General features: G+C 41.0%; 1 protein-coding gene across 3 annotated transcripts in view; it reads left to right on the plus strand.

Annotated features, from left to right (window-relative positions):
* Nucleotides 1-10,155: 10,155 nt before the first annotated feature.
* Nucleotides 10,156-20,420, plus strand: part of magi2a (membrane associated guanylate kinase, WW and PDZ domain containing 2a) — a 271,683-nt gene continuing 261,418 nt past the window's right edge. For all 3 annotated transcript variants that reach the window (XM_085436583.1, XM_085436580.1, XM_085436582.1), the window contains exon 1: nucleotides 10,156-10,636. In XM_085436583.1, coding sequence (XP_085292709.1) covers nucleotides 10,336-10,636 — 301 coding nt within the window. In that variant the 5' untranslated portion in view covers nucleotides 10,156-10,335. The remainder of the gene's footprint in view (nucleotides 10,637-20,420) is intronic.

Raw genomic sequence — 20,420 nt, forward strand, 5'->3', positions numbered from 1 at the left:
TAAAAGAATGAAGTTGAATGAGAACAAGCTAGCTTTAACAACTTGTATTATACTCACTTGCAGTTTTTCAGTACTTTTGTTTGGAACAAACTATCTTTTTAAGCCCCCTCCTTCCTAAAAGCCCAATTCTTTTCTGACTGGCTGCCCCTCACCTGGCTTCTGTAATAATGTGAATTATTGTTTGCAAGATGGTTTGTTCCACAATGGATTGTTAGGCTGTGGTCGTGTCCAAATTCATGGGCTGCATCCTCCTGAGGACCCGGCCTTCGCGGTCTACGTGGGCCGGGTCCTCAGAAGGTCGGGTAGGCCGGAAGTAAACGGCCGTGAAATTGGACGGTCTAGCCTTCAGATTAGCGTCACCGCAGTCTCGGTGGAGTTTAATAAACTCAGCCGTCTGCTCCTTGCTATCTAAAATATAACAGGACACTGGCGTAAATTCTCGACTGTCTCATACTTCTGTTTAATCTGTTTTCTGTTTGACGTTTAGTCAGCTGTGTAAAAACCAAGGAGGAACCCACCCGGGGGATTAATAAAGTTTTATTTTATCTAATCTATTCTAATAACTTTAATCTCAGCCAAACCGATTTACTCACGAACAAACAAAACACTGAAAAAAGCCCAACAATAACATTTTTAGGTTGTCTAAGTGACTTATATATTACGTTTAACCCGAGCAGCGAAAGTCCACGGTGATCTGAAAATGATGTGCCGGGAGTTGTGCCATTCTCGGCCGCATCAGTAACCCTCGAGCTCCCGGCTAGCTATCGAGCTGGTGGGTAGCAGACGTCTCCGAAAACGTCGAAGCACTTTTGCAAATATGCGATATCTTGATAAACCAAGCAGATATTTGATGTTTACACAGCTACTTTCTCGCCTGAAAATATGTTAAAAGTTTATTTTGTGACCCAGAAAGATTAGTATGAGTAATTTTAAAACTTAGTAGCAGCCGCCATTGTTGGAAACTGGAGTTTGGCTGGGCCGTGCTATGAATTCTGGGATATGGTAGGCCACGAAGGACTCACCCGACCCATCCTTCAAATTCGGGGAAAAGGAGGACGCATTTGTCGGCTGCATTCAGAGGAGTCTACGAATTTGGACAGCCTTCGGCGCGTCGCTGTGACGTAATCGGTCTACAAATGCAGCCTCAGGAGGATGCAGCCCATGAATTTGGACACGACATGTATGTTGCTGTTGTACATGGCACAGGACCAATCTGAGTCGCATGACTTGTTAATAAAACTTACTACCCCGTTGGGTAGGAAATAGATATTCTGGAGTCTGTTGTGAATGAGACCAGAATATAACATGATGGCAGCGGAGCGGACAGCGGAGTAAGCTGCACGGCTGGAGTGGACCCCCGGGAGACGCCTGTCGGAGCGGTGAGCAACTAGCGGCTAATCGAGTTAGCACCACCGCGAGGCATGGAGGGCCTTAAAGCGCCGCCGACGCTGGTATTGGACTCCAGTAACCTATCACGGACATGGAAGACCTGGAGGGACGAGTTTATGCTCTATTTGGAGCTGACCATGGACTCAGATGGCGAACAGAAAAAAGTAAGCCTGTTCAGTTATCTCGTTGGGGAGAGCGGCAGGGAGCTGCTAGACACGCTAATGGGCGACACAGCGAGAGATCGGTGGACAGTTAAGGACATTATTGAGAAGTTTGACAATCATTGCAATCCTGTAGTTAATGAAACTGTAGAGCGTTATCGGTTCTTCACGAGAAACCAAGGCACCAGTGAGACAATCGACAGCTATGTGACGGAGTTAAAGCTGCTGACAAAAACGTGCAACTTTGGCGTAATAAGGGACTCACTGATTCGTGACAGGATTGTATGTGGACTTAACAACCCGAGTTTGAGGGAGAGACTGCTGCGTGAGAAAAACATGACACTGGATGCATGCATACAGCGCTGCGGAGCTGTCGCCGGAAAACAGCAAAACCATTTCGGGAGCTGCAGTGGAGGAGGTGCATGCTGTGCGTGGAGCTGCGTGCCAGAAACGGATCGGCGACGCAGTGGACTTTAAGTTTTGTGGCAGAACACATGGAAAAAAAAAAGAAAAATGTCCAGCATACAGGAAGAAATGCAAAAAGTGTGGCAGAGAAAACCACTTTGCAGTTAAATGCATGGTACATTCAGAGCAGAAGACAAGGAGGAATGTACACAACGTGACAGCATGTGAGAGTGATGAGTATGAGGATGTTCTCTGTGTTACAGAGGCAGACACACATGATTCAAATACAAAGAACACTGACAAAGTGAGAGGCATTCAACTCTTTGCAGGCATGCTGATGGGCAAAGAGATTGTAAATTTTCAGATTGACTGTGGTGCCAGTTGTAATGTAATGCCAATCCACATGCTAAGCCCGAACACACAGTTGGAGGACACACAGACAGTGTTGATGATGTACAACAAAAGTAAGATAAAGCCGTTGGGAAAATGCAAAGTTAAGCTACGTAACCCGAGAAATCAGAAACTGTATCTGTTGGAGTTTCAAGTGACAAAGACTGTAAAGTACCACTGCTGGGCAAGAGAGCCAGCAAAGCGATGAAACTCATAAAAGTGCACTATGAAAACATCTTGAAACTGGACAGCATCGTTACTTCAGAGCACCCAACAGCCAATGAGTGGAACATGAATCAGATTAAAACAGAGTATGCCGATGTTTTCACAGGAGATGGCTGTTTGGAAAGAGAGTTAAGGCTCGAGGTGGATGAAAATGTGAAACCTGTGCAGTTACCAAAACGGCGTGTCCCTATTGCAATGATAAAGCCGTTAAAAAAGGAGCTTCAAGATCTTCAGCGCAGAGGGATCATTACACCAGTAGAATGCAGCACAGCCTGGATCAGTGGGATGGTTGTGGTCCAAAAGCAGAGTGGGGACTTAAGGGTGTGCATAGATCCAAAACCCTTAAACAAAGCCCTACAACGGAGCTGTCAAAGGCTAAAGTGTTCTCTGTCTGCGTCGTGAAGAGTGGGTTCTGGCACGTGAAACTGGAGGAGTCGTCGAGCTACCTGACAACATTTTCGACTCCATTTGGACGCTACAGATGGCTGAGGATGCCAATGGGGATAAGTCCAGCTCCGGAAGTGTTCCAGAGGAAGCTCACACAAGCTTTGGATGGACTGGCAGGGATCTACATCATTGCAGATGATGTGCTGATCACGGGTCAGGGGGACACAGATGCTGGAGCAGTACGTGACCATGACGAGAAGCTGAGACAGTTTTTGACTCGTTGCAGGCAGAAAAACATTAAGTTAAACGCAGACGAGTTTAAATTTAAACAGAAGGAGACTACGTACATTGGACATCAGCTGACATGCAACCGTCTGAAAATAGACCCAGAGAAGGTTAGGGCTATAGAACAAATGCCCAGACCTACAGACGTGAAGGCAGTACAGAGACTGTTAGGTATGGTGAACTACTTAGCAAAGTTTTGCCCACATCTGTCTGACCACTGCGACATACTGAGACAACTGACACACAAAGACAGTGAGTGGAACTGGACGACTCGACATGAAGACGCATTCCAGAGACTGAAAAAGACTATAGCAGAGGCTCCTGTCCTGAAATACTACTGCCCAGAGGAAGAGCTGACAGTACAATGTGACGCTTCTGACAAAGGGTTAGGTGCAGCACTCATGCAGACGGGTAAGCCTGTGGCTTTTGCGAGTAGAGCATTTACACGTACAGAGCAAGGTTATGCCCAGATCGAAAAGGAGCTTTTGGCTGTAGTTTTCAGTATGGAGAAGTTTCATCAGTACACATATGGTCGCAAAGTGGTGGTACACAGTGATCACAAACCCTTAGAGACCATAGTAAGAAAACCGCTGTTGAGCGCACCCAAACTGTTGCAAAGGATGCTTATGCGCATTCAGAAATATGACATAGATGTGGTGTATGTGCCAGGCAAAGACATGTTATTAGCAGACACGTTGAGTAGGGCATATCTTCCAGAGTGCTCACCACAGGGCTCCATAGAGGAGGAGATAGAGAGCATTAACATGGTCACTCATGCACCCATCTCACCTGACAGACTAAACAGCATAAGGACTGCTACACAAGAGGACAAAGCACTACAGATCCTCATAGATACAATTCACAGAGGTTGGCCGACTGACAAGAGACACTGACGGTGACATCAGACCATTCTTCTCATTCCAGGATGAACTGAGTAGTCAGGATGGACTTGTGTTTAGAGGTGAACGTGTTGTTGTCCCGACTACCATGAGACAGGAGATCATAGCTAGACTACACTCGGCACACCTAGGTATAGAAGGTTGTCTAAGGAGAACCAGAGAGTGTGTGTATTGGCCAGGCATGAATGAACAAATTAAGACTTATGTGACTAAGTGTGACATCTGTAGGTCAGTTGACTACAGACAGCAGAAAGAGACCTTGGTCCCACATGAGATCCCGACTAGACCATGGGCTAAGGTGGGCTCAGACCTGTTTAAGTTTGACAACAAGGACTACCTTATCACAGTGGACTACTATTCAAACTTCTGGGAGATTGACTATCTCCCGGACACTAAGTCCATCACAGTGATTAGAAAGTTGAAGGCTCACTTTGCCAGACAGGGCCTCCTGGACATTGTTGTTTCAGATAATGGACCACAGTATACGTCCGGTGAGTTTCTGAGATTTAGTCGACTGTGGGATTTCCAGCACAAAACATCTTCACCAGGTTACCCTCAGAGTAATGGGAAGGCAGAATCAGCAGTGAAGACAGCAAAGAGGCTGCTGCTAAAGGCAAAAATGGCAGGGCAGGACCCGTGTCTTGCGATTCTGGACCATCGCAACACACCATCGCAAGGCATGGTGACCAGCCCAGCTCAGAGGCTGCTCAGCAGGAGGACACAGACATTTTTGCCAACCAGGACGAGCCTGCTAAGGCCAAAAGTCATTCCAGCCCTGCGGGAGTTGGAGATGAAACAGAAGCGCCAAAAATTGTGCTATGACCGATCGGCACGAGACATGGACTCTTTTAAGCTAGGGGACAGTGTCAGAGTTCAGCCTTTTGACCGCCATTCCACTTGGAGCAGGGTTTTCCAAAAACAAAAAAAAGAGAAGAGATGTAATAATGTGAATTATTGTTTGCAAGATGGTTTGTTCCACAATGGATTGTGTTGCTGCACGGACGTTTTAGAGTGACCCACAAGTAAGGATTGTTAGACCGTATGTTGCTGTTGTACATGGCACAGGACCAATCTGAGTCGCATGACTTGTTAATAAAACTTACTACCCCGTTGGGTAGGAAATAGATATTCTGGAGTGTGTCGTGAATGAGACCAGAATATAACAGCTTCCGCAGATAACCCATTGCTTGCTGATATCCTCTTGAGGAGAAAAAAACCCATCGGGAACCAAGCGTGGAAAATGGTCGGAAGCTGCAGCTTTTAGCACACAGGAGTTACTTTTAAATACGTTGACTTCAATACATTAATTTAGCATTTTTTTGTTTTGTTTTTAAACAATATATCATAACATACCTGATCTGGGAAATTTGCAATGTCCTGTTTTGCCTCCACATTTTCTCGGCATTCACAGCGTTTCCCCATGACATCGGCAGTGTATGAGATTCAGCTGAACATCTCTTGGCACTTCTTTTTCAGTTGAGGTCAAGCAACAGGAGACGGAGAGTGACAGACTGAATCTTTTCTGTGCTGCGAGGTAGAACAGATGGCAGCAAAGTAAACAGGTCAGATGCCTGAGATTGACCGGGCTTGAATAAGACAAAGTGACCACACACAGTCATTCACTCATTCCTGTACGGAGCGTGACATTGTAAAACAACCTGCCAAATCACCAAGAATGACTCAGCTGGAGCTGGAACGGCAGCGTTCGCTCGCACAGAGTGGATATTAACTTCCTCTTTCATTGGCGGTGGAAGCCATCGTCAGGCAGTTTCACTTTATTCCTGACCAGCTTTAATTATCTTGCAATAAGGCCTGTCATAACCATTACATCATGTAGCAGAGCAGTGTAACAATCCCAGGGGCAGCATCACTGGCTGAGCCAATGAACTCCCATCTGGTCGTGTAGATGTGACTGATGGCTGAACAGAATGATTTCCTGCAATCTGAATCTGTAGAAAAGGCAGGAAGTGTCTGTTTGTGTACTGTGCCTTGTGCTTCCAGGAAAACGATCACATAAACAGGAATTTTGAAAATGCTCTTCTCCAAACATATACATTATTTGTTGTAAAAACCCATTTTCCTCAATCCACTTTTAAAGGCTCAGTGTGGCAGGCGGGAGCCCACCCAGCACATCTAACACATTTTAATCCCACACTGTTTTTCCAGTCCTTTCATTTCCTGGGCTGTTGTTCTCTTCACCTCCCTGGCACTTATTCTGCCACGCGCAGAGCATTCCTCTCCTTGTTCAAACACTGCCTCCAGAATTCCTACCCTTGTTAAAATACTCCCTTTCTCTTTTGTTTGGATTCTTTCTTCTTCTTTTTTAAATTTTCACTCAGCAGTGCTCCCACCTCTGGAATGCAGAGGCACTTCTCCAAATCCCGCTGAGGAGACAACAGAGCATTGTCTGCTGCTTTACTGTCATCATGACTCAAGGACAGCAAAGATTGTTTTGAGCAAAAATTAATTGCAAAACAATGTTGATTTGATGTCCATTGTGGAACTATATCTTCAGATGTGCATTTCCTTATTTTGCTCAACAATTTTGCTCAGCGTGTTTTTGTTCTTGGACTTTGAACCTGGAAAAGTTTAAATGTACATATTTTTACATATTTAGACGATAAAGTATGTGTTTCTGCATCCTTGCTGAAGGTAAGTTGAGTTTGCAGAATAACACGTGCTTCAAGGCCTTGTGCTTGCTGCATGTGCCTTCTTGTGTGTGGAGGTACAGCTATGATGAGTGTCCATGGGTAACATAATCCATGCAAACAACCCTAGCTCAGAAATTATAATGTTATCTGTAGTTCGTTTACACCAAAAAGAAAAGTGTTTTTTTACAGGGAATTACTACATTTGTCTCCGACTGCTTCCAGGATAGTGATTCCAAAGTTGGCTTAGCTTTGACATAAAGATAAGAGTAGTATTAATCTTCTTAGTTATACGGGACTTATGCATCTCATATTTTACATAAAAGCACATTCATTGCACGAGTTATAACAAAGAACTTCTGGACAGCCACTATGCAAGTGTCTTGCACCATCACTCATAAAAAAGAAAATAGGTGCTGAGATTTATTGGAGGATGTGCAAACAAACATGGAAATACAAGAACAGAGTCTGTATGATTGTAATGAGCTTGAAAGTGAATATTTAGTATGCCCAGCTTTAATCTTCAACACAGCCTGAACTCTCTTAGGAAAGCTTTCTTTAATTTCTTTAAGTAGTCTTCAGGAATAGCTCTCTGGATTTCTTGAAGGACATTCAAAGATCTTTCTTTTGAGGTTGGATGCCTTTGTGTTTTTCTTCCGTTCTCTGTCAAGATGATCCCACACTGCTTCAGTAACGATTAGGTCCAGGCACTAGAGAGTCCAGTCCGTGACTGATAGCGGTCCATTATGTGTTTTTCTATCCAGGTATGCTTTTACTGCGCTGGCCATGTTTTTGAGGTCATGCTGAAAAAAAGGTTGTTGCCAAACATGTGCTTTCTAGAAAGACTTTGATCCACCAGTACAAAGTGAGAAGATCACAAAGACTGGACTATAAATGAGTGAAAAATCAGACAGTGTCCAAAGGAAAACTTTAAAAGATCTTCAGAAAGCCCAGAGAACTCAAGTATGGCTCATTGCAAGCAAATTGTAAAGAAATGAGAGAAATCTAAAAAACTTCCACACAGCACTCCTCATTTCAGTTTGACTCCTATGACCTTCATGAATTGCTCTTTGTGCAGCTTTGCACTACTTTGAGTGCTCCATCTATTTTTGTTTGTTCCATGAAAGTCCCATTCTTGCACAGGACACGAGTTAATCTGCCTGCTCATGGTGCAATGAAACCTCCTCCAAAAACCCCTGTTTTTGTGTTTAACACTCCCATACAGTTATTGTAGTTATTGCCAGATTTGGCTCATCTTCTTTCCCCAGACTACCAGATTGATGCAGCGGAGACCATGCACTGTAAGGCTGCCATGACTCAGTATCCACTTACAGCTACCAGGGTATTCTTCTTTTTTTTTATTAATTTTTTTTATAACAATTAAAATTGCTTACACAACATTTTAATGATCGAGTCCTTTGCTGTCAGTATCAATATCTCCATCAGCTTTTACTGGTATTTTACAAGTAGTGGCAATATGGAGAAAACATTATTGAACAGTTAATTGAATGAATGAATTAAAAAAAAGTCTTAAAAACAACCTTTCCTTGAACTGGGTGGAATAAATGACATCATGACACAAGAGGAAGCCGTTTTGGGTTTAAAACAGGGCACTTATCTCACGTCATTACTGGAATGCTTCCTTGTGGGGAAAAATGCTATTTTTAAGGCTTTGAAAAGGATTAAGAATGACTGATAACTCTGCATTGTAGAATAGCAATTATCTTTGCATATCTATACAGTTGTGGCAGCAAAGCGGCAAACTATCATTACTGAGAATGGGATCAGTAACTACGTGAGAAAAGGCTTCATCACCAAGCAGACTGGAGGATGTCAGTAATGTGACGGAGAGACCCACAACACACACTTGTTTGAAGACGGATTATAGTCAGCCAATTCTCCATTTGCTTTATGTCCCTTTCCTCTAGTCGGAGATAAACACAAGGGGATTTTCACTTAAGAGCCATTTTTTTCTGGTGCATGACAGCACTATTAGGCCTACAACAAACCAACTAAGCAAGCGGATCATAAATGCCGTTAGAGGGAACAAATGATTCTGAAATCTGAGTATCAATATAGAGGAGGAATTCTCAGCTGATAAATACTTGCAGCCTTTGAAAATGCTCCGTAATATAAACGTCACACAAGACCTCGAGGCTGTTCAAGTAAATACAATCTTGCCTTCAACTTCACCTGAAAATAATGTTAAAAAAATGTGTTTGGGGCTTCAATTCAAGTAACACACTGAAGTCACCCTCAAAGCTTCTTGTCAAACCAGAAGGAGACTTTAATTGAAGCAGAGTCATGTTTAAGGAGAAAGGAATCGCAATGATGCTGGGGGAGGAAAAAAGAAATTTGAGTAGACTCAGATGATCACATCTTTAAAGTTATAGTTATGGTCTCACCGGCTACACTGTGGCAGATACTTCGCATTTATTTTAAAACTGTAGTATTAGAAGTGTCTGTAAACAAGTGTCAAACAGAAGAGACATATTTGTGGTTTGAAACCCCCTGTTATTAGCGCTTCTTTGCTGCCATGCCAGTGGAAATACCGCTGCTCTGCCTCCCCCTCTTTCCTTTTTCTTTTTTCTTTTCGTGGAAAGCTGGATTTTGGGAAAACCCTTGTCTCTCTCCTCCTTCTTCAGCTTTCACTTCCGGGTCAGTTGGGTTGGTCAAAGCTGGATGTCGCTTTCAAATGACACTGGTAATGTTGTGCATTTCGAAGTTGAGAAGTTTTAAGCGCTTTATTCTTGGCGCTCAAGATGAACTTCCTTTTTGGAATGTGTGGAATGCAAGTAAAGGTTTTACAACGATAAATACTGATTTGCCTCATTGATTTATTTAATAAGATGACGTGTTTCTATTGCACATGTCAGCAAAGTTTTTAAAGTGAAATAATAACAAAGTATAATCTAGTTTTATCATTAAGAACAAGTACTATATCTCACTGCATATTATTGCATTTCTGCTGGTAGATGCAGTCAGATTGCAATTGGTTTGAGTCTTGTTTTCTACATTTTACTAGTTAAGGTCCTACAATAGAAAACAAGAATGCCAAACTTTTTAATTAATAATATAACTTCTTACATCACCACACAAAACCACCTATATTTCTCCAGGAGCTAATCATTATCACCTAATCATTATCTACACAGATGTTTGTTTGTTTGTTTGTTTGTTTGTTTGTTTGTTTTTTATCAAATTTTAAGTGTAGTGTTTCTTACAATCACTTATTCACATAGTGTAAATTCTCCTAAACTGCGTTTTTCTTGTTCGCGATGGTGTTTGCATAAACTGCGATCGTGTGAGTTCCGATTTTTAAAATATCCCCTGAAGGCGGCACAAGTTCGGCAGCTCTCAGTTATTGCAAAGGCAGGCTGATGATCCAGCTGCTGTGCGCGTGAGTGTGTGCGAGGACATGGATACAGCTGGCGTTTACCACTGAAACCGATCACTTTACAGTGCTGCCGTGACACTGAGGCACTTCCGAGAGCGACAAAACTTCTTCCACAGCCGCACTCATGTAATTTTCCCTTTCTTCGAGCCATGTCCAAGACCCTGAAGAAGAAGAAGAACCACTGGACAAACAAAGTCCACGAGAGTGTCCTTTGCAGGAATGAGGAGGGGGAACTGGGGCTGGAGTTGAAGGGCGGCGCAGAGAATGGACAGTTCCCGGTTATCGGCGAGCTTCTCCCGGGCGGAGCGGTCTGCCATAGCGGCAAACTCTTCCAGGATGAACTCCTGCTGGAAGTCAATGATACCCCTGTGGCTGGACTCACCACCAGGGACGTCCATGCTGTGGTCAAGCACAGCAAAGACCCCCTCCGACTCAAGTGTGTCAAACAAGGTGAGGTTTGTAAGCTTTCGGCGCAACTTTCTCGCATGTCGCAGTTTTTCTTTCGGTTCTTTTTTGAAAACCGTTAGCTTTCCCCCCCTCAACGCGCTTTTCTCTTTTGACAGCACCTATTGTTTCCCAAAACTGATGCGCTTACCCCCAAGGCTCCATACTTACAGTAAACCATGCAAATAAATCACATACTTGCCACATATATATTATAATGATGCCGTTATTTTGTTGCTACACTTATTAGGCGTATAGAAACGATTATCTAAGAGGTGTTTGTGGCGTGTTTTTGTGTTGGTCGTGGTGTGCTCCTGATGTGTTTGGCACTCGTCCGAGTTAGGGGGTGTGTTACAGTTGTGGCAGTCAGAAAACACATTCCAGTGTTATTCATAATTCATAAGAAGTCATTTACAAGTATTGCGCCAACTCCTTCAGCCTTGAACCCAGCTACTAGCTTACAGATATGGATTACTTTAGGCGTGCTGTACTTGCAGTAGTGTAACAAAGTATTAATCCAATATATATGACATGATACCACAGATATAAACAGTGGATTATGTGAGATGCTGGATCAGATTAAATTGGATTGAGCCTTGCACACACATTTATTTCAGCAGAATATTACAGTCATACATGATCTTTCTTATATTTAGAAATCTAAATTACTGAGACATTTTATGTCCTGATTTAAAAACAAAAAAGAGGAAGAAAAATAAGCAATTATTTAATTGGCAGAAAATTAATCAGGACTGACTTTGATAAGTTTTTTTTTTTTTTTTTGGAAAATATTTTTATTGAAAAAAGAAAACAGTACTTGCAGTTACCGAAATACAATCAACCTTTCTTAATTTTCCTAAGTAAATTAACATATATATATATATATATATATATATATATATATATATATGAAAAAAACAACAAAAAAAACAAAAAAACAAAACACAACGCCCCCCCCAGTCCCACACAGATCAACACAACCATCGAACATATTAGAGGAATATAACAGTAACAAAAGTAGATTTAAACAGGCAATACCTCTAGACTAGCAAAATAAGAGATAAAGGGTTGCCACTTGTGAAAAAATTTGGCTGTGCAACCTCTCAACGTATATTTAATTTTTTCAAGTTTTAAAAAAAACATGACATCTTTAAGCCACCGGGAAATAGTAGGATACTTAGCAGACTTCCAATGCAACAATATTAGACGTCTCGCTAATAGGGATGTGAAGGCTATAATATCCCTTTGTGTGGAATCAAGTGTAAGTGAGCGAGCAGGAATCCCAAACACAGCAATCAGAGGACAAGGATGAAGAGTTACCCCAAGAACAGTTGACATAATAGCAAAATACCTTGTCCAGAAACCTTGTAGCTCAGGGCACAGAAAAAACATGTGGCTAAGGTGACAAGGAGAACCATGGCATTTATCACATTTATTTTCCACTTCTGGATACAATTCAGAAAGTCTAGACTTAGAGAAATGCACCCTGTGTATGACCTTAAATTGAATAAGTCCAAGACGAGCACAGGAGGTGGAAGATCGTATCCTCGTTATAGCCCGTTCCCAAGACTCCTCATGTATTCGAAATCCCAGTTCTTCTTCCCATGTACGCTTAAGCTTAACATTAGAGTGGTTACTAAAAGACAGAATAGCATCATAGAGTTTCGAAATGGTTCCTCTGTGATGAGGAACAAATGATAACGTAGTTTCCCACTGCTGTTCTGGAGGTAAAGAGGGGAAATTTGGGAAACACTTAGCAACAAAGTTTCGAATTTGAAAATAGCGAAACAAATGGGTAACAGGGAGATTGTAACGAGAAGACAAGTTGGGAAAACTATCGAAAACACCATCCACATATAAATGTTTGAACTGTTTTATACCCTTGTCACACCACACTGAAAATGTCGAGTCCAAAAGTGAAGGGGGAAACAAATGGTTTTCGCTTAGAGGACCCGAGGAAGACGGCATTACAAAATTAAAGTGACGTCTAAACTGAAACCAGATTTTGAGTGTGTTAAGAACCACCTGATTATCAGTGTACAGAGAGGGTCTCACGGGTAAAGAGGAATAGAGCAAAGCCGGTAAAGAAGAGCCCTTACATGATGATAGCTCCAATTTACACCACGAGGAACCAGAAGATTTTAGCCAGTAGCAAAGTTTATGGATGTGAGCGGCCCAGTAATAGACTAAAAAATTAGGTAATGCAAGTCCTCCACTAAATCTGCATCGCTGCAGCAAAGTTTTAGAGACCCTAGGTGGCTTCCCTCCCCAAATGAAAGAACCAATAATCTTGTCCAGTGAAACAAAAAAATGTTTCGGCAAAAATAAGGGAATTGACTGAAATAAAAATAAAAAATTTTGGTAAGATGTTCATTTTAACAACGTTAATGACTTTGATAAGTTTTAGTCAGTTTGTCTGTAATAGCAAGCTGTTAGGATTGTGTCATTTTTGGGGTAATTTTGCTGGCCATTTATGGACGCCTACATGGAGTTGCGGGGATGATCATAAATGAAGAGAACTGGTCATTTTTGCATTTAATGCATGTGCCATTTGCCCAAATGGAACCTCTGCTATTCTTGCCAGATTCTTAAATAAAAGAAAATTGCACTATATTTTCAGTTTAACCTTTGAATTACATATAATTTTTCTCTTTTTTTTTTTCTTTAGAGCACACATTTAAGTATGCAATATTTATTATCCAATTTGTGCTTCACTGAGTGGACTAAATTGGATTTGGAAGGGAAATTTTATAAATATTAGAGCAAATCCCAGAGTCCCTATTTCAACATTATAGTTGTGTCACAGAAAATGAAAAATATCATAAAGTATGATAAGGTCACCGTTAGCTTGGTATTCGGTGCAATGAAACAGCAAAAGCCCCCCTGCACAGGATTACTACAGAGGGCTTCTTTTTTTTTACGTGGGAAGTGCTGTGGATTGCTTAAGTGAGTGTAGTAGCTGCGCTGGATACACATGAGGCTGTGATTATGTGGTCCAGAGGCTATATAGTTTGTTGAAGAAATGTTTGGTTTTGCAGTATATGGAGTAGCCAGAACACACATTTTAAAAAGAGCACAAGTCAAAAAGAATTTCCTAACTTGTCCCTGGTTCAGACTCATCTCATTCTTGTCAGCTTTGTCCTCCGGATGTGCAGCTCTTATGTCACGGACACGCTCCTCTGGCTGTCTGTGGTTTTGATCTCAACAGCTAATGACTCTCCGTGTCTTGTGTTGTACGCCGGGACCGGGATCTGTGGGGTCTCATTTTGGGGTGAAAAATCAGCGAAACCCTGTAAGAAGCTTTGGATCAAAGTCCTAGCTTGTGTGCTTGCATAAGTGTATCAGTGTGTGTGTGTGTGTGTGTGTGTGTGTGTGTGTGTGTGTGTGTGTGTGTGTTCATCGTCACCCCAGGGATTTATTCAAAAGGCAGCCAAGCCTATACCAAATTAAAATGTTAACTTTTTTTTCATGAAATATTTATATCCTCCAGCAATTTTCCAAGTGATTGATATTTCCCCATAGCTGTGCTCGTGTTTGCGCGATCGGTTGTTTACAGTGTTGAGCTCTTTTTATTATGATTGATATGTACATTAAGTAAATATTTTGGAGGGAAAAACAGGCTTTTGCAGTGCCCTTGCAGCTGTGTGCTCAATAATAAATATTTTCACTTTCAAGCAGACGCACATAAACTCCTATAATCTGTCTCAGTAGATTCTTTATTGAGCAGAGCGAGTCAGAGAGCACAGTTCAGTCCACTTGTTCTGATGTTATATGGTAATATGACTGTGTAATGAAAGTTTTTTTTTTTTATCTTTATGGTTAGTTGTTTGTTTATCACGTGCTGCTTGAAAGTTGGTGAACTCTAGAAATGTCTGTATTTGTGCATAGATATTAATTAAAGTAGTATTAAACAGATGAGAGACAGAAAAGAGGTCAGCTGGTCGTTCAGTCATTGAGGAAATGATTCAGTATTACAAACGTATCTGTACATCAAGATCTAACTGTAAATTTTAGAATGAGCTTGGAGTGAGGTGTGTTCAGTCAGAATCTAGACACTGGTGGTGATGGAGATGAAGCGGGTGGAGACTTGGATGAAGATCTCTCCTTGGCCAGGATGAGATGGAGAGGGAAAGGTTCTGGCTTGCATGTATGAAAGTCTGAAAGGCAGAATATTAGAAGAGCACTGAGATTTAAGGCGCACTGAGGAGATTCTGATTGGCTCTCAGAGTGATGAGGACCAAATTGTGTTGGACGGCCTGAAAAAGTGGCAAGGAATGAGCAAATACAGAACTTCTTTATTGAACTTGTGCATAAGTTTGGCATTATGTCCAAACTAAGAAAATAAAATAATAATAATGTCCTCTCCAGGAATGTCTAACCAATAAAGAAAAGTCCAAAAGGGAGGTGAGGAGTACTCTAGAAGGTCATGAAGGAGTCCTGGCTGCAGTTTAAGAAAAGGTCACATGGACAACCCATAAGGCTGTTCAAACAATGTTTTTCAGGCTAAAATAGAACTTTTGCAGAAAGGAACTGAAAGCATGGGACAAGAACCTCAGGGTTTCAACCAAGCCTGACATCCCCACTGGGTCTAAGCGCTGGGATTTTTCCTTCTTCTTTCTTCTTCTTTTTTTGTTGTTGTAAAACTTTAGCATTCTGGTCTGTCGGCCAACTTCCAGCATTTTTTTTCACACTTTGAAATCTGAGGTCATGTTTGAACATTAAAGATATGGTATGCACACATGGGTATTCACAGACGCGGACTAAAGCTTTCTTGGCTGCTACCTCAAAGCACACTGTGCGCTGTCTATCTTGCGTGCTGCACAATATCGTTTATTATTTAGTAAATATTGATATCTATGACTAGCTAGTTTATTGTGATGGTGCTTTGTTTTCTCTATTATTATGTTGCTCTTTGTTGTTTGCTGTCTCCTCTGTTTGTTTTTTTTGTTTGTTTTTTTTTTTCTCCATACAGGTGACCCAGGAGTTCTTTTTTTTTTTTTTTTTTTTTCTCTCTCTTCCCCCCCCTTCTCACCGTCTCTTCTCCCCTTTGGTTTTCTTTCTTTCTCTCCCCCTCTTTCTCTCATTCATTCCCCCTGTCCTATTTATTAAAAAAAAAAAAAAAAAAATGACAAAGGATGAACTGAAGCTCTGCCATCACGTAATGTCGCATACTGCTGTTTCTGGTGTCATTTAAGAAAAAAAAAAAAAAAAAAAAAAAAAAAAGAACATTAAAGATAAAAGCTATTAAGGATAAAAGCTTCACTGGCTTTTCTTACAAGATCAATCTGAACTGATTTGTCAAAGATGTCTAAAATACAGAAAAAAAGTTAAAGCAGTGATATGTATATATTTTATATTTCACAATAATGCAAAAAAAAAAAAGTGTAATACTTTTTACCAGGTCACAAAAATGAAGAAAATGCTATTTACATTCAACTTTCATGCTGGATTGAGCAAATATGACAAGTGGTATTGCATAAACAAAAACAAAAATGTCAGTACATAGTTTCCAGATGGTACTCTAATTATAACCGAGAAAATAACTTAGTTAAATTTATGCACTCTTGTCATTTTCAAAACCTACTTTGTTGGCATGCACATCAGAGGAGGTCGAGCAGCTTGAAAAAAAAAAACTTAAGAAGTTTAGAAATGGAATAAAGGACAAGGTAAATACTGTGAGCTTATATCTGCGCACTTACTACTCTAGAAGTGTGAACACTTCCAAAGTGCCCTGCTTCACACTACTTTCAATCAACTAACTAATCCACCAGGCTGGAAGCATCATTGGTTAAATTTGGAGGCGTTTGAGTCAGTTAGGGACAGCAGGTCGCTGAACAAACTGCTCTCCATCATGAACAACCCATGACACCCACTCCACACTTGTGAGGCAACGGGAGCTCCTTCTCCCTCAGACTGATTCAACCTCGCTGCCATAAAGAATGCTTAAGGAAATCATTCCTACTGTTCTCTGTAAAGCTGTACAATAACTCTTCATTCTGTGACAGGTGAAGACATCTGAACTGCATCCCGCGTTGGTGGTAATGTCATGGTTTAAGACTTGTTTCGAACCCCCCTGCCATTGATGGAACCATCAATTTGGAAGACACCACTAAATACCATACTAAGACAAAATGTCAGGACACCAATCCATGAAATGAATCTCAAGACAAAGTGAGTCATGCAGGAAGACAGCTACCCTCAGTACACAGGTTGTGCTGCCAAAGAATAGTAAAAAAGAATGTTTTGGAACGACCAAATTCGGACTTTAATCGAATAGAAACTGAAGCAAGCAGTTCATGTAAGGAAAACCAGCAATGTCCCAAAATGGAATAGATTGTGTAAGGAGTGCAGGAAAATTCTCAAAAGGTGACAGGCAAGAGTGACCAAAATCTTCTTGACCCTCACATGTGTCATTTCCATTCATTACAGCTGATAATGTTTTATGCAGAAATATAAAAAAAAATCTAAAGGCATTATGAACATTCAAGCTCCACTGTAGCGTACGTTTATTAATCTCAGAGCCAGCTTTCCTCGAGGGTCTAGAGTTTATTATATAAGACCTGTAATCATAAATGCAACCCTCTTCTTTTTATTTAGATAAATGTGGCAAATCAGGACTAGCTTTTGTGTGTGATCTGAGATTGTGGCCTTTATATTAAGTATTACAGAAACATTTCTTCTCTGCCTCTTTCTCTCTCCCTCTTTTTAAGCCGCTAAACGCATTTAACTTTGAGAAGATTTGTCTTAGTCTGTGGCGCCTCATGGTAACAATGTTTCTATGACAACAGTACATGAAAAGGCACTACTTACCCATTTAGTGTTTTGAGATTTTCACCTGAACTTTCAGGCTTTAGTGCTTCAGTGTGTAGATCTTATCCTCAGATAAAAGTGTTAAAGATGTGTAAATGTGTCTGTTTACAAATTCTTTATTCCATCCATTCCTGGATAGGTTGCCAGTCTATCGCAGAGCCAACAGAGAGACAACTAATTTAGACGCGCTGCAGAGCGTCCCGAATGCCTCTGGATTTTCACTGACTTGGGCAAATTTTAAAGCTGGACTCTGGGAAATTTGAAGGGGTTTCCATTAGATTAAATAATGTATCAGTTGATCAAAAAGTTAACACAAGATCCATCCCGGTTATGAGTAGAATAAGCGTGAGACATTGCCTGAAGTGTTCCTTTCTTACATATAGCATAGAGCAGGGGATGATCTGCTTCTAGGCACACCTGCCAGGTTTACACTGTAAACAGAGCTTTTTCTCTGATGTCCTTGTTCTTAATGTAGTGTGCACCTCGCATTCAGAAATGCTTGACAGATTACTTATTGGGTTCTCATTCATTATTGTGTGTTTTTATTTATTTATTAGTTGTTGTTTTTTTTAACAAAGAAATTTGCATTTATAAACCCAAATATGATTCAAGGATGAGCAACATCCCATAATAATGGGTGGGTAGAATAAGCTTTGAAATTCTGAGCGTTGTTTGTTTTCGCAGTGTACTTGAGGGTAGCTGAAGGTTTTGCTCAAACCCAGCTGTAAACAAAACCTTTGCTCACAGAGAGAAACTCTTGGTATTTGAGGTTTTGAACAAGGGGCAATCTCAGAAGCTGAAAAGTGAAGCCAGAGCGGAAGTGCTAAAAAATTGCAGTCCCTCTAGGTGCCGCATAAAGCTAGCTCCAAAAGTGGATCAGACTCATGTTAGACCCATGAGTGGGGCTTGTATTATAGCTCTTCCACTTAGATACTGTAGTTAAATGACAGGTGTTAAGTTGGACCTCTTTACTGTGTGCCGTTGGTGCATTTTGGAGCATTATGTCTAAAATGTTATGGACCATCCAGGTTTTTGGACGTTGCGTCAAAGTTGTGGTTTGGTTTTGGCAAGGGACAATCCAATGTGTTATTAGTCTGTTAGTTGAACTCCTGTGGAAAAGTGTTAAACTAAGATGCCAGAAAGAAACTGTTGTGGGAACAGTCCCCAGATTTTATTGATGATCTTTCAAGATATCTCTTTGGACATCAGCTGGTCTTTCACTGAATTTTTTAGTCCAGTGTTTGTATATGACAGCCACTCTTTTTTTTGTTTAAGCCATTAAATCCTGCATACATCTCACCTTTTATTTGATCCATCTGTGGTTTGCTGAAGCCTCATCAGATACGGTCTCAATAGAAGACTGACTGTCAAGAAACCATTTTTAGGGGCGAGGAAACTGGGGAAAAGGGGCTGAGATATGCCAAATTATTCAAGATCTGCACTGAAAATCAGTGGCAACAGGTATTATGGAGTGATGAATCCAAATTATGAAATTTGTGGTTCAAATCATCTTCAGCATGTACAGAGGAGATCAGGAGAGAGGTACAACAGTTTGTGCTTACAGGCTTCTGTAAAGCTCTGTTACGCTTTGGGGCTGCATTTCGGTCAGTGTTGTTGGTGCTCTTATCAAAATTTAAGGAATTATAAATGCAGAAAAATACCGTCAGATTTTGATCCGCCATGCAATAACATCTAGAAGGCATCTGACTGGCAACAGCTTCATTTATCAGCATGACAATAATTCCAAACACTAGAGAAACATACAATGAACCCCTATCAATCATGGACTGGCCTCCCAAGCTCTGACCTCAACATTACTTTAGCAGTATGGGATCATCTAAAGGCAGCCATCATCCAAAGATGAGCTTTGAATGTCTTTCAAAGGGCCTGGAGAACTATTACTGAAGACTACTTGAAGAAATTAAAAGAAAGCCTGACCTCTTAGGCAAGCAATATTGCCTTATATACTGCATTTACTGTATGTTTGCACATGTTTCAATTAGGGCTGCCACGATTAGTCGACTAGTCACGATTACGTCAACTATCAAAATCGTCGACGACTGATTTAATAGTCGACGCGTCGTTTGAAGCTTTGTAAGATCACAAAAGACGCAGGAATAAGTAGTAGGATTTAAGAGTGTAATAACGGACTGAAACAGAAGATGGCAGCACTGCATGTACAAGGATGCCAGCTGCCGTTAAACCCCGAAGAAGAAGAAGCTGTGTCCCAGAATTCATAGCGCAGCCCAGCTCAGTTTCCAACAATGGCGGCAGCTAGTTAGTTTTAATGTTACTCTTATTATTCTTTCTGGGTCACAAAATAAACGTTTAACATATTTTCAGGCGAGAATGTAGCTGTGTAAACTTCAAATATCTGCTCAGTTTATCAGGACACCACATATTTTCAAAAGCGCTCCGACGTTTTCGGAGACGTCTGTTACCCACTAGCTCGATAGCTAGCCGGGGGCTAGGCTCACTAGAGCCGTGAGAACACCGGACTCCTGGCAGATCATTTTCAAACACACCGCTGTCTTTCGCTACTCAGGTTAAACATGATATATAAGTCACTTAGATAACTTAAAAATGTTATTGTTTGGCTTTTTCCAGTATTTTATTTGTTCCTGAGTGAATCGGTTTGGCTGAGATTAAAGTTATAGTTTTTACACGGCTGAATAAACGTCAAGCAGACAGCTGATTATCAGAAGTGTGAGATGCTCGAGAATTTATTCCGGTGTCCTGTTATATTTTAGATAGCAAGGAGTTTATTAAATTTTAATGAAATTTGCAGATTGTTTCGGTGAAGTTTAATAAACTATCATCTTGTCTTTATTTTTAGTTAGCACAGATCTTAAACACTTAAAGCTGTAAGCTAATGATAGTTATATAAGAGCAGATGCTGCTGGTGCAATAAGCTGTACGCTGTACGTCCAATGGATGATGATCTGATTAGTCGACTATTCGCAAAAATAATCGGTGACTA

The sequence above is a fragment of the Copadichromis virginalis genome, linkage group LG17, assembly GCF_057382275.1.
Source record: "Copadichromis virginalis isolate Kocher_CV1m ecotype Utaka linkage group LG17, C_Virginalis_male_GT1.1, whole genome shotgun sequence".
Classification (NCBI taxonomy): Eukaryota; Metazoa; Chordata; class Actinopteri; order Cichliformes; family Cichlidae; genus Copadichromis; species Copadichromis virginalis.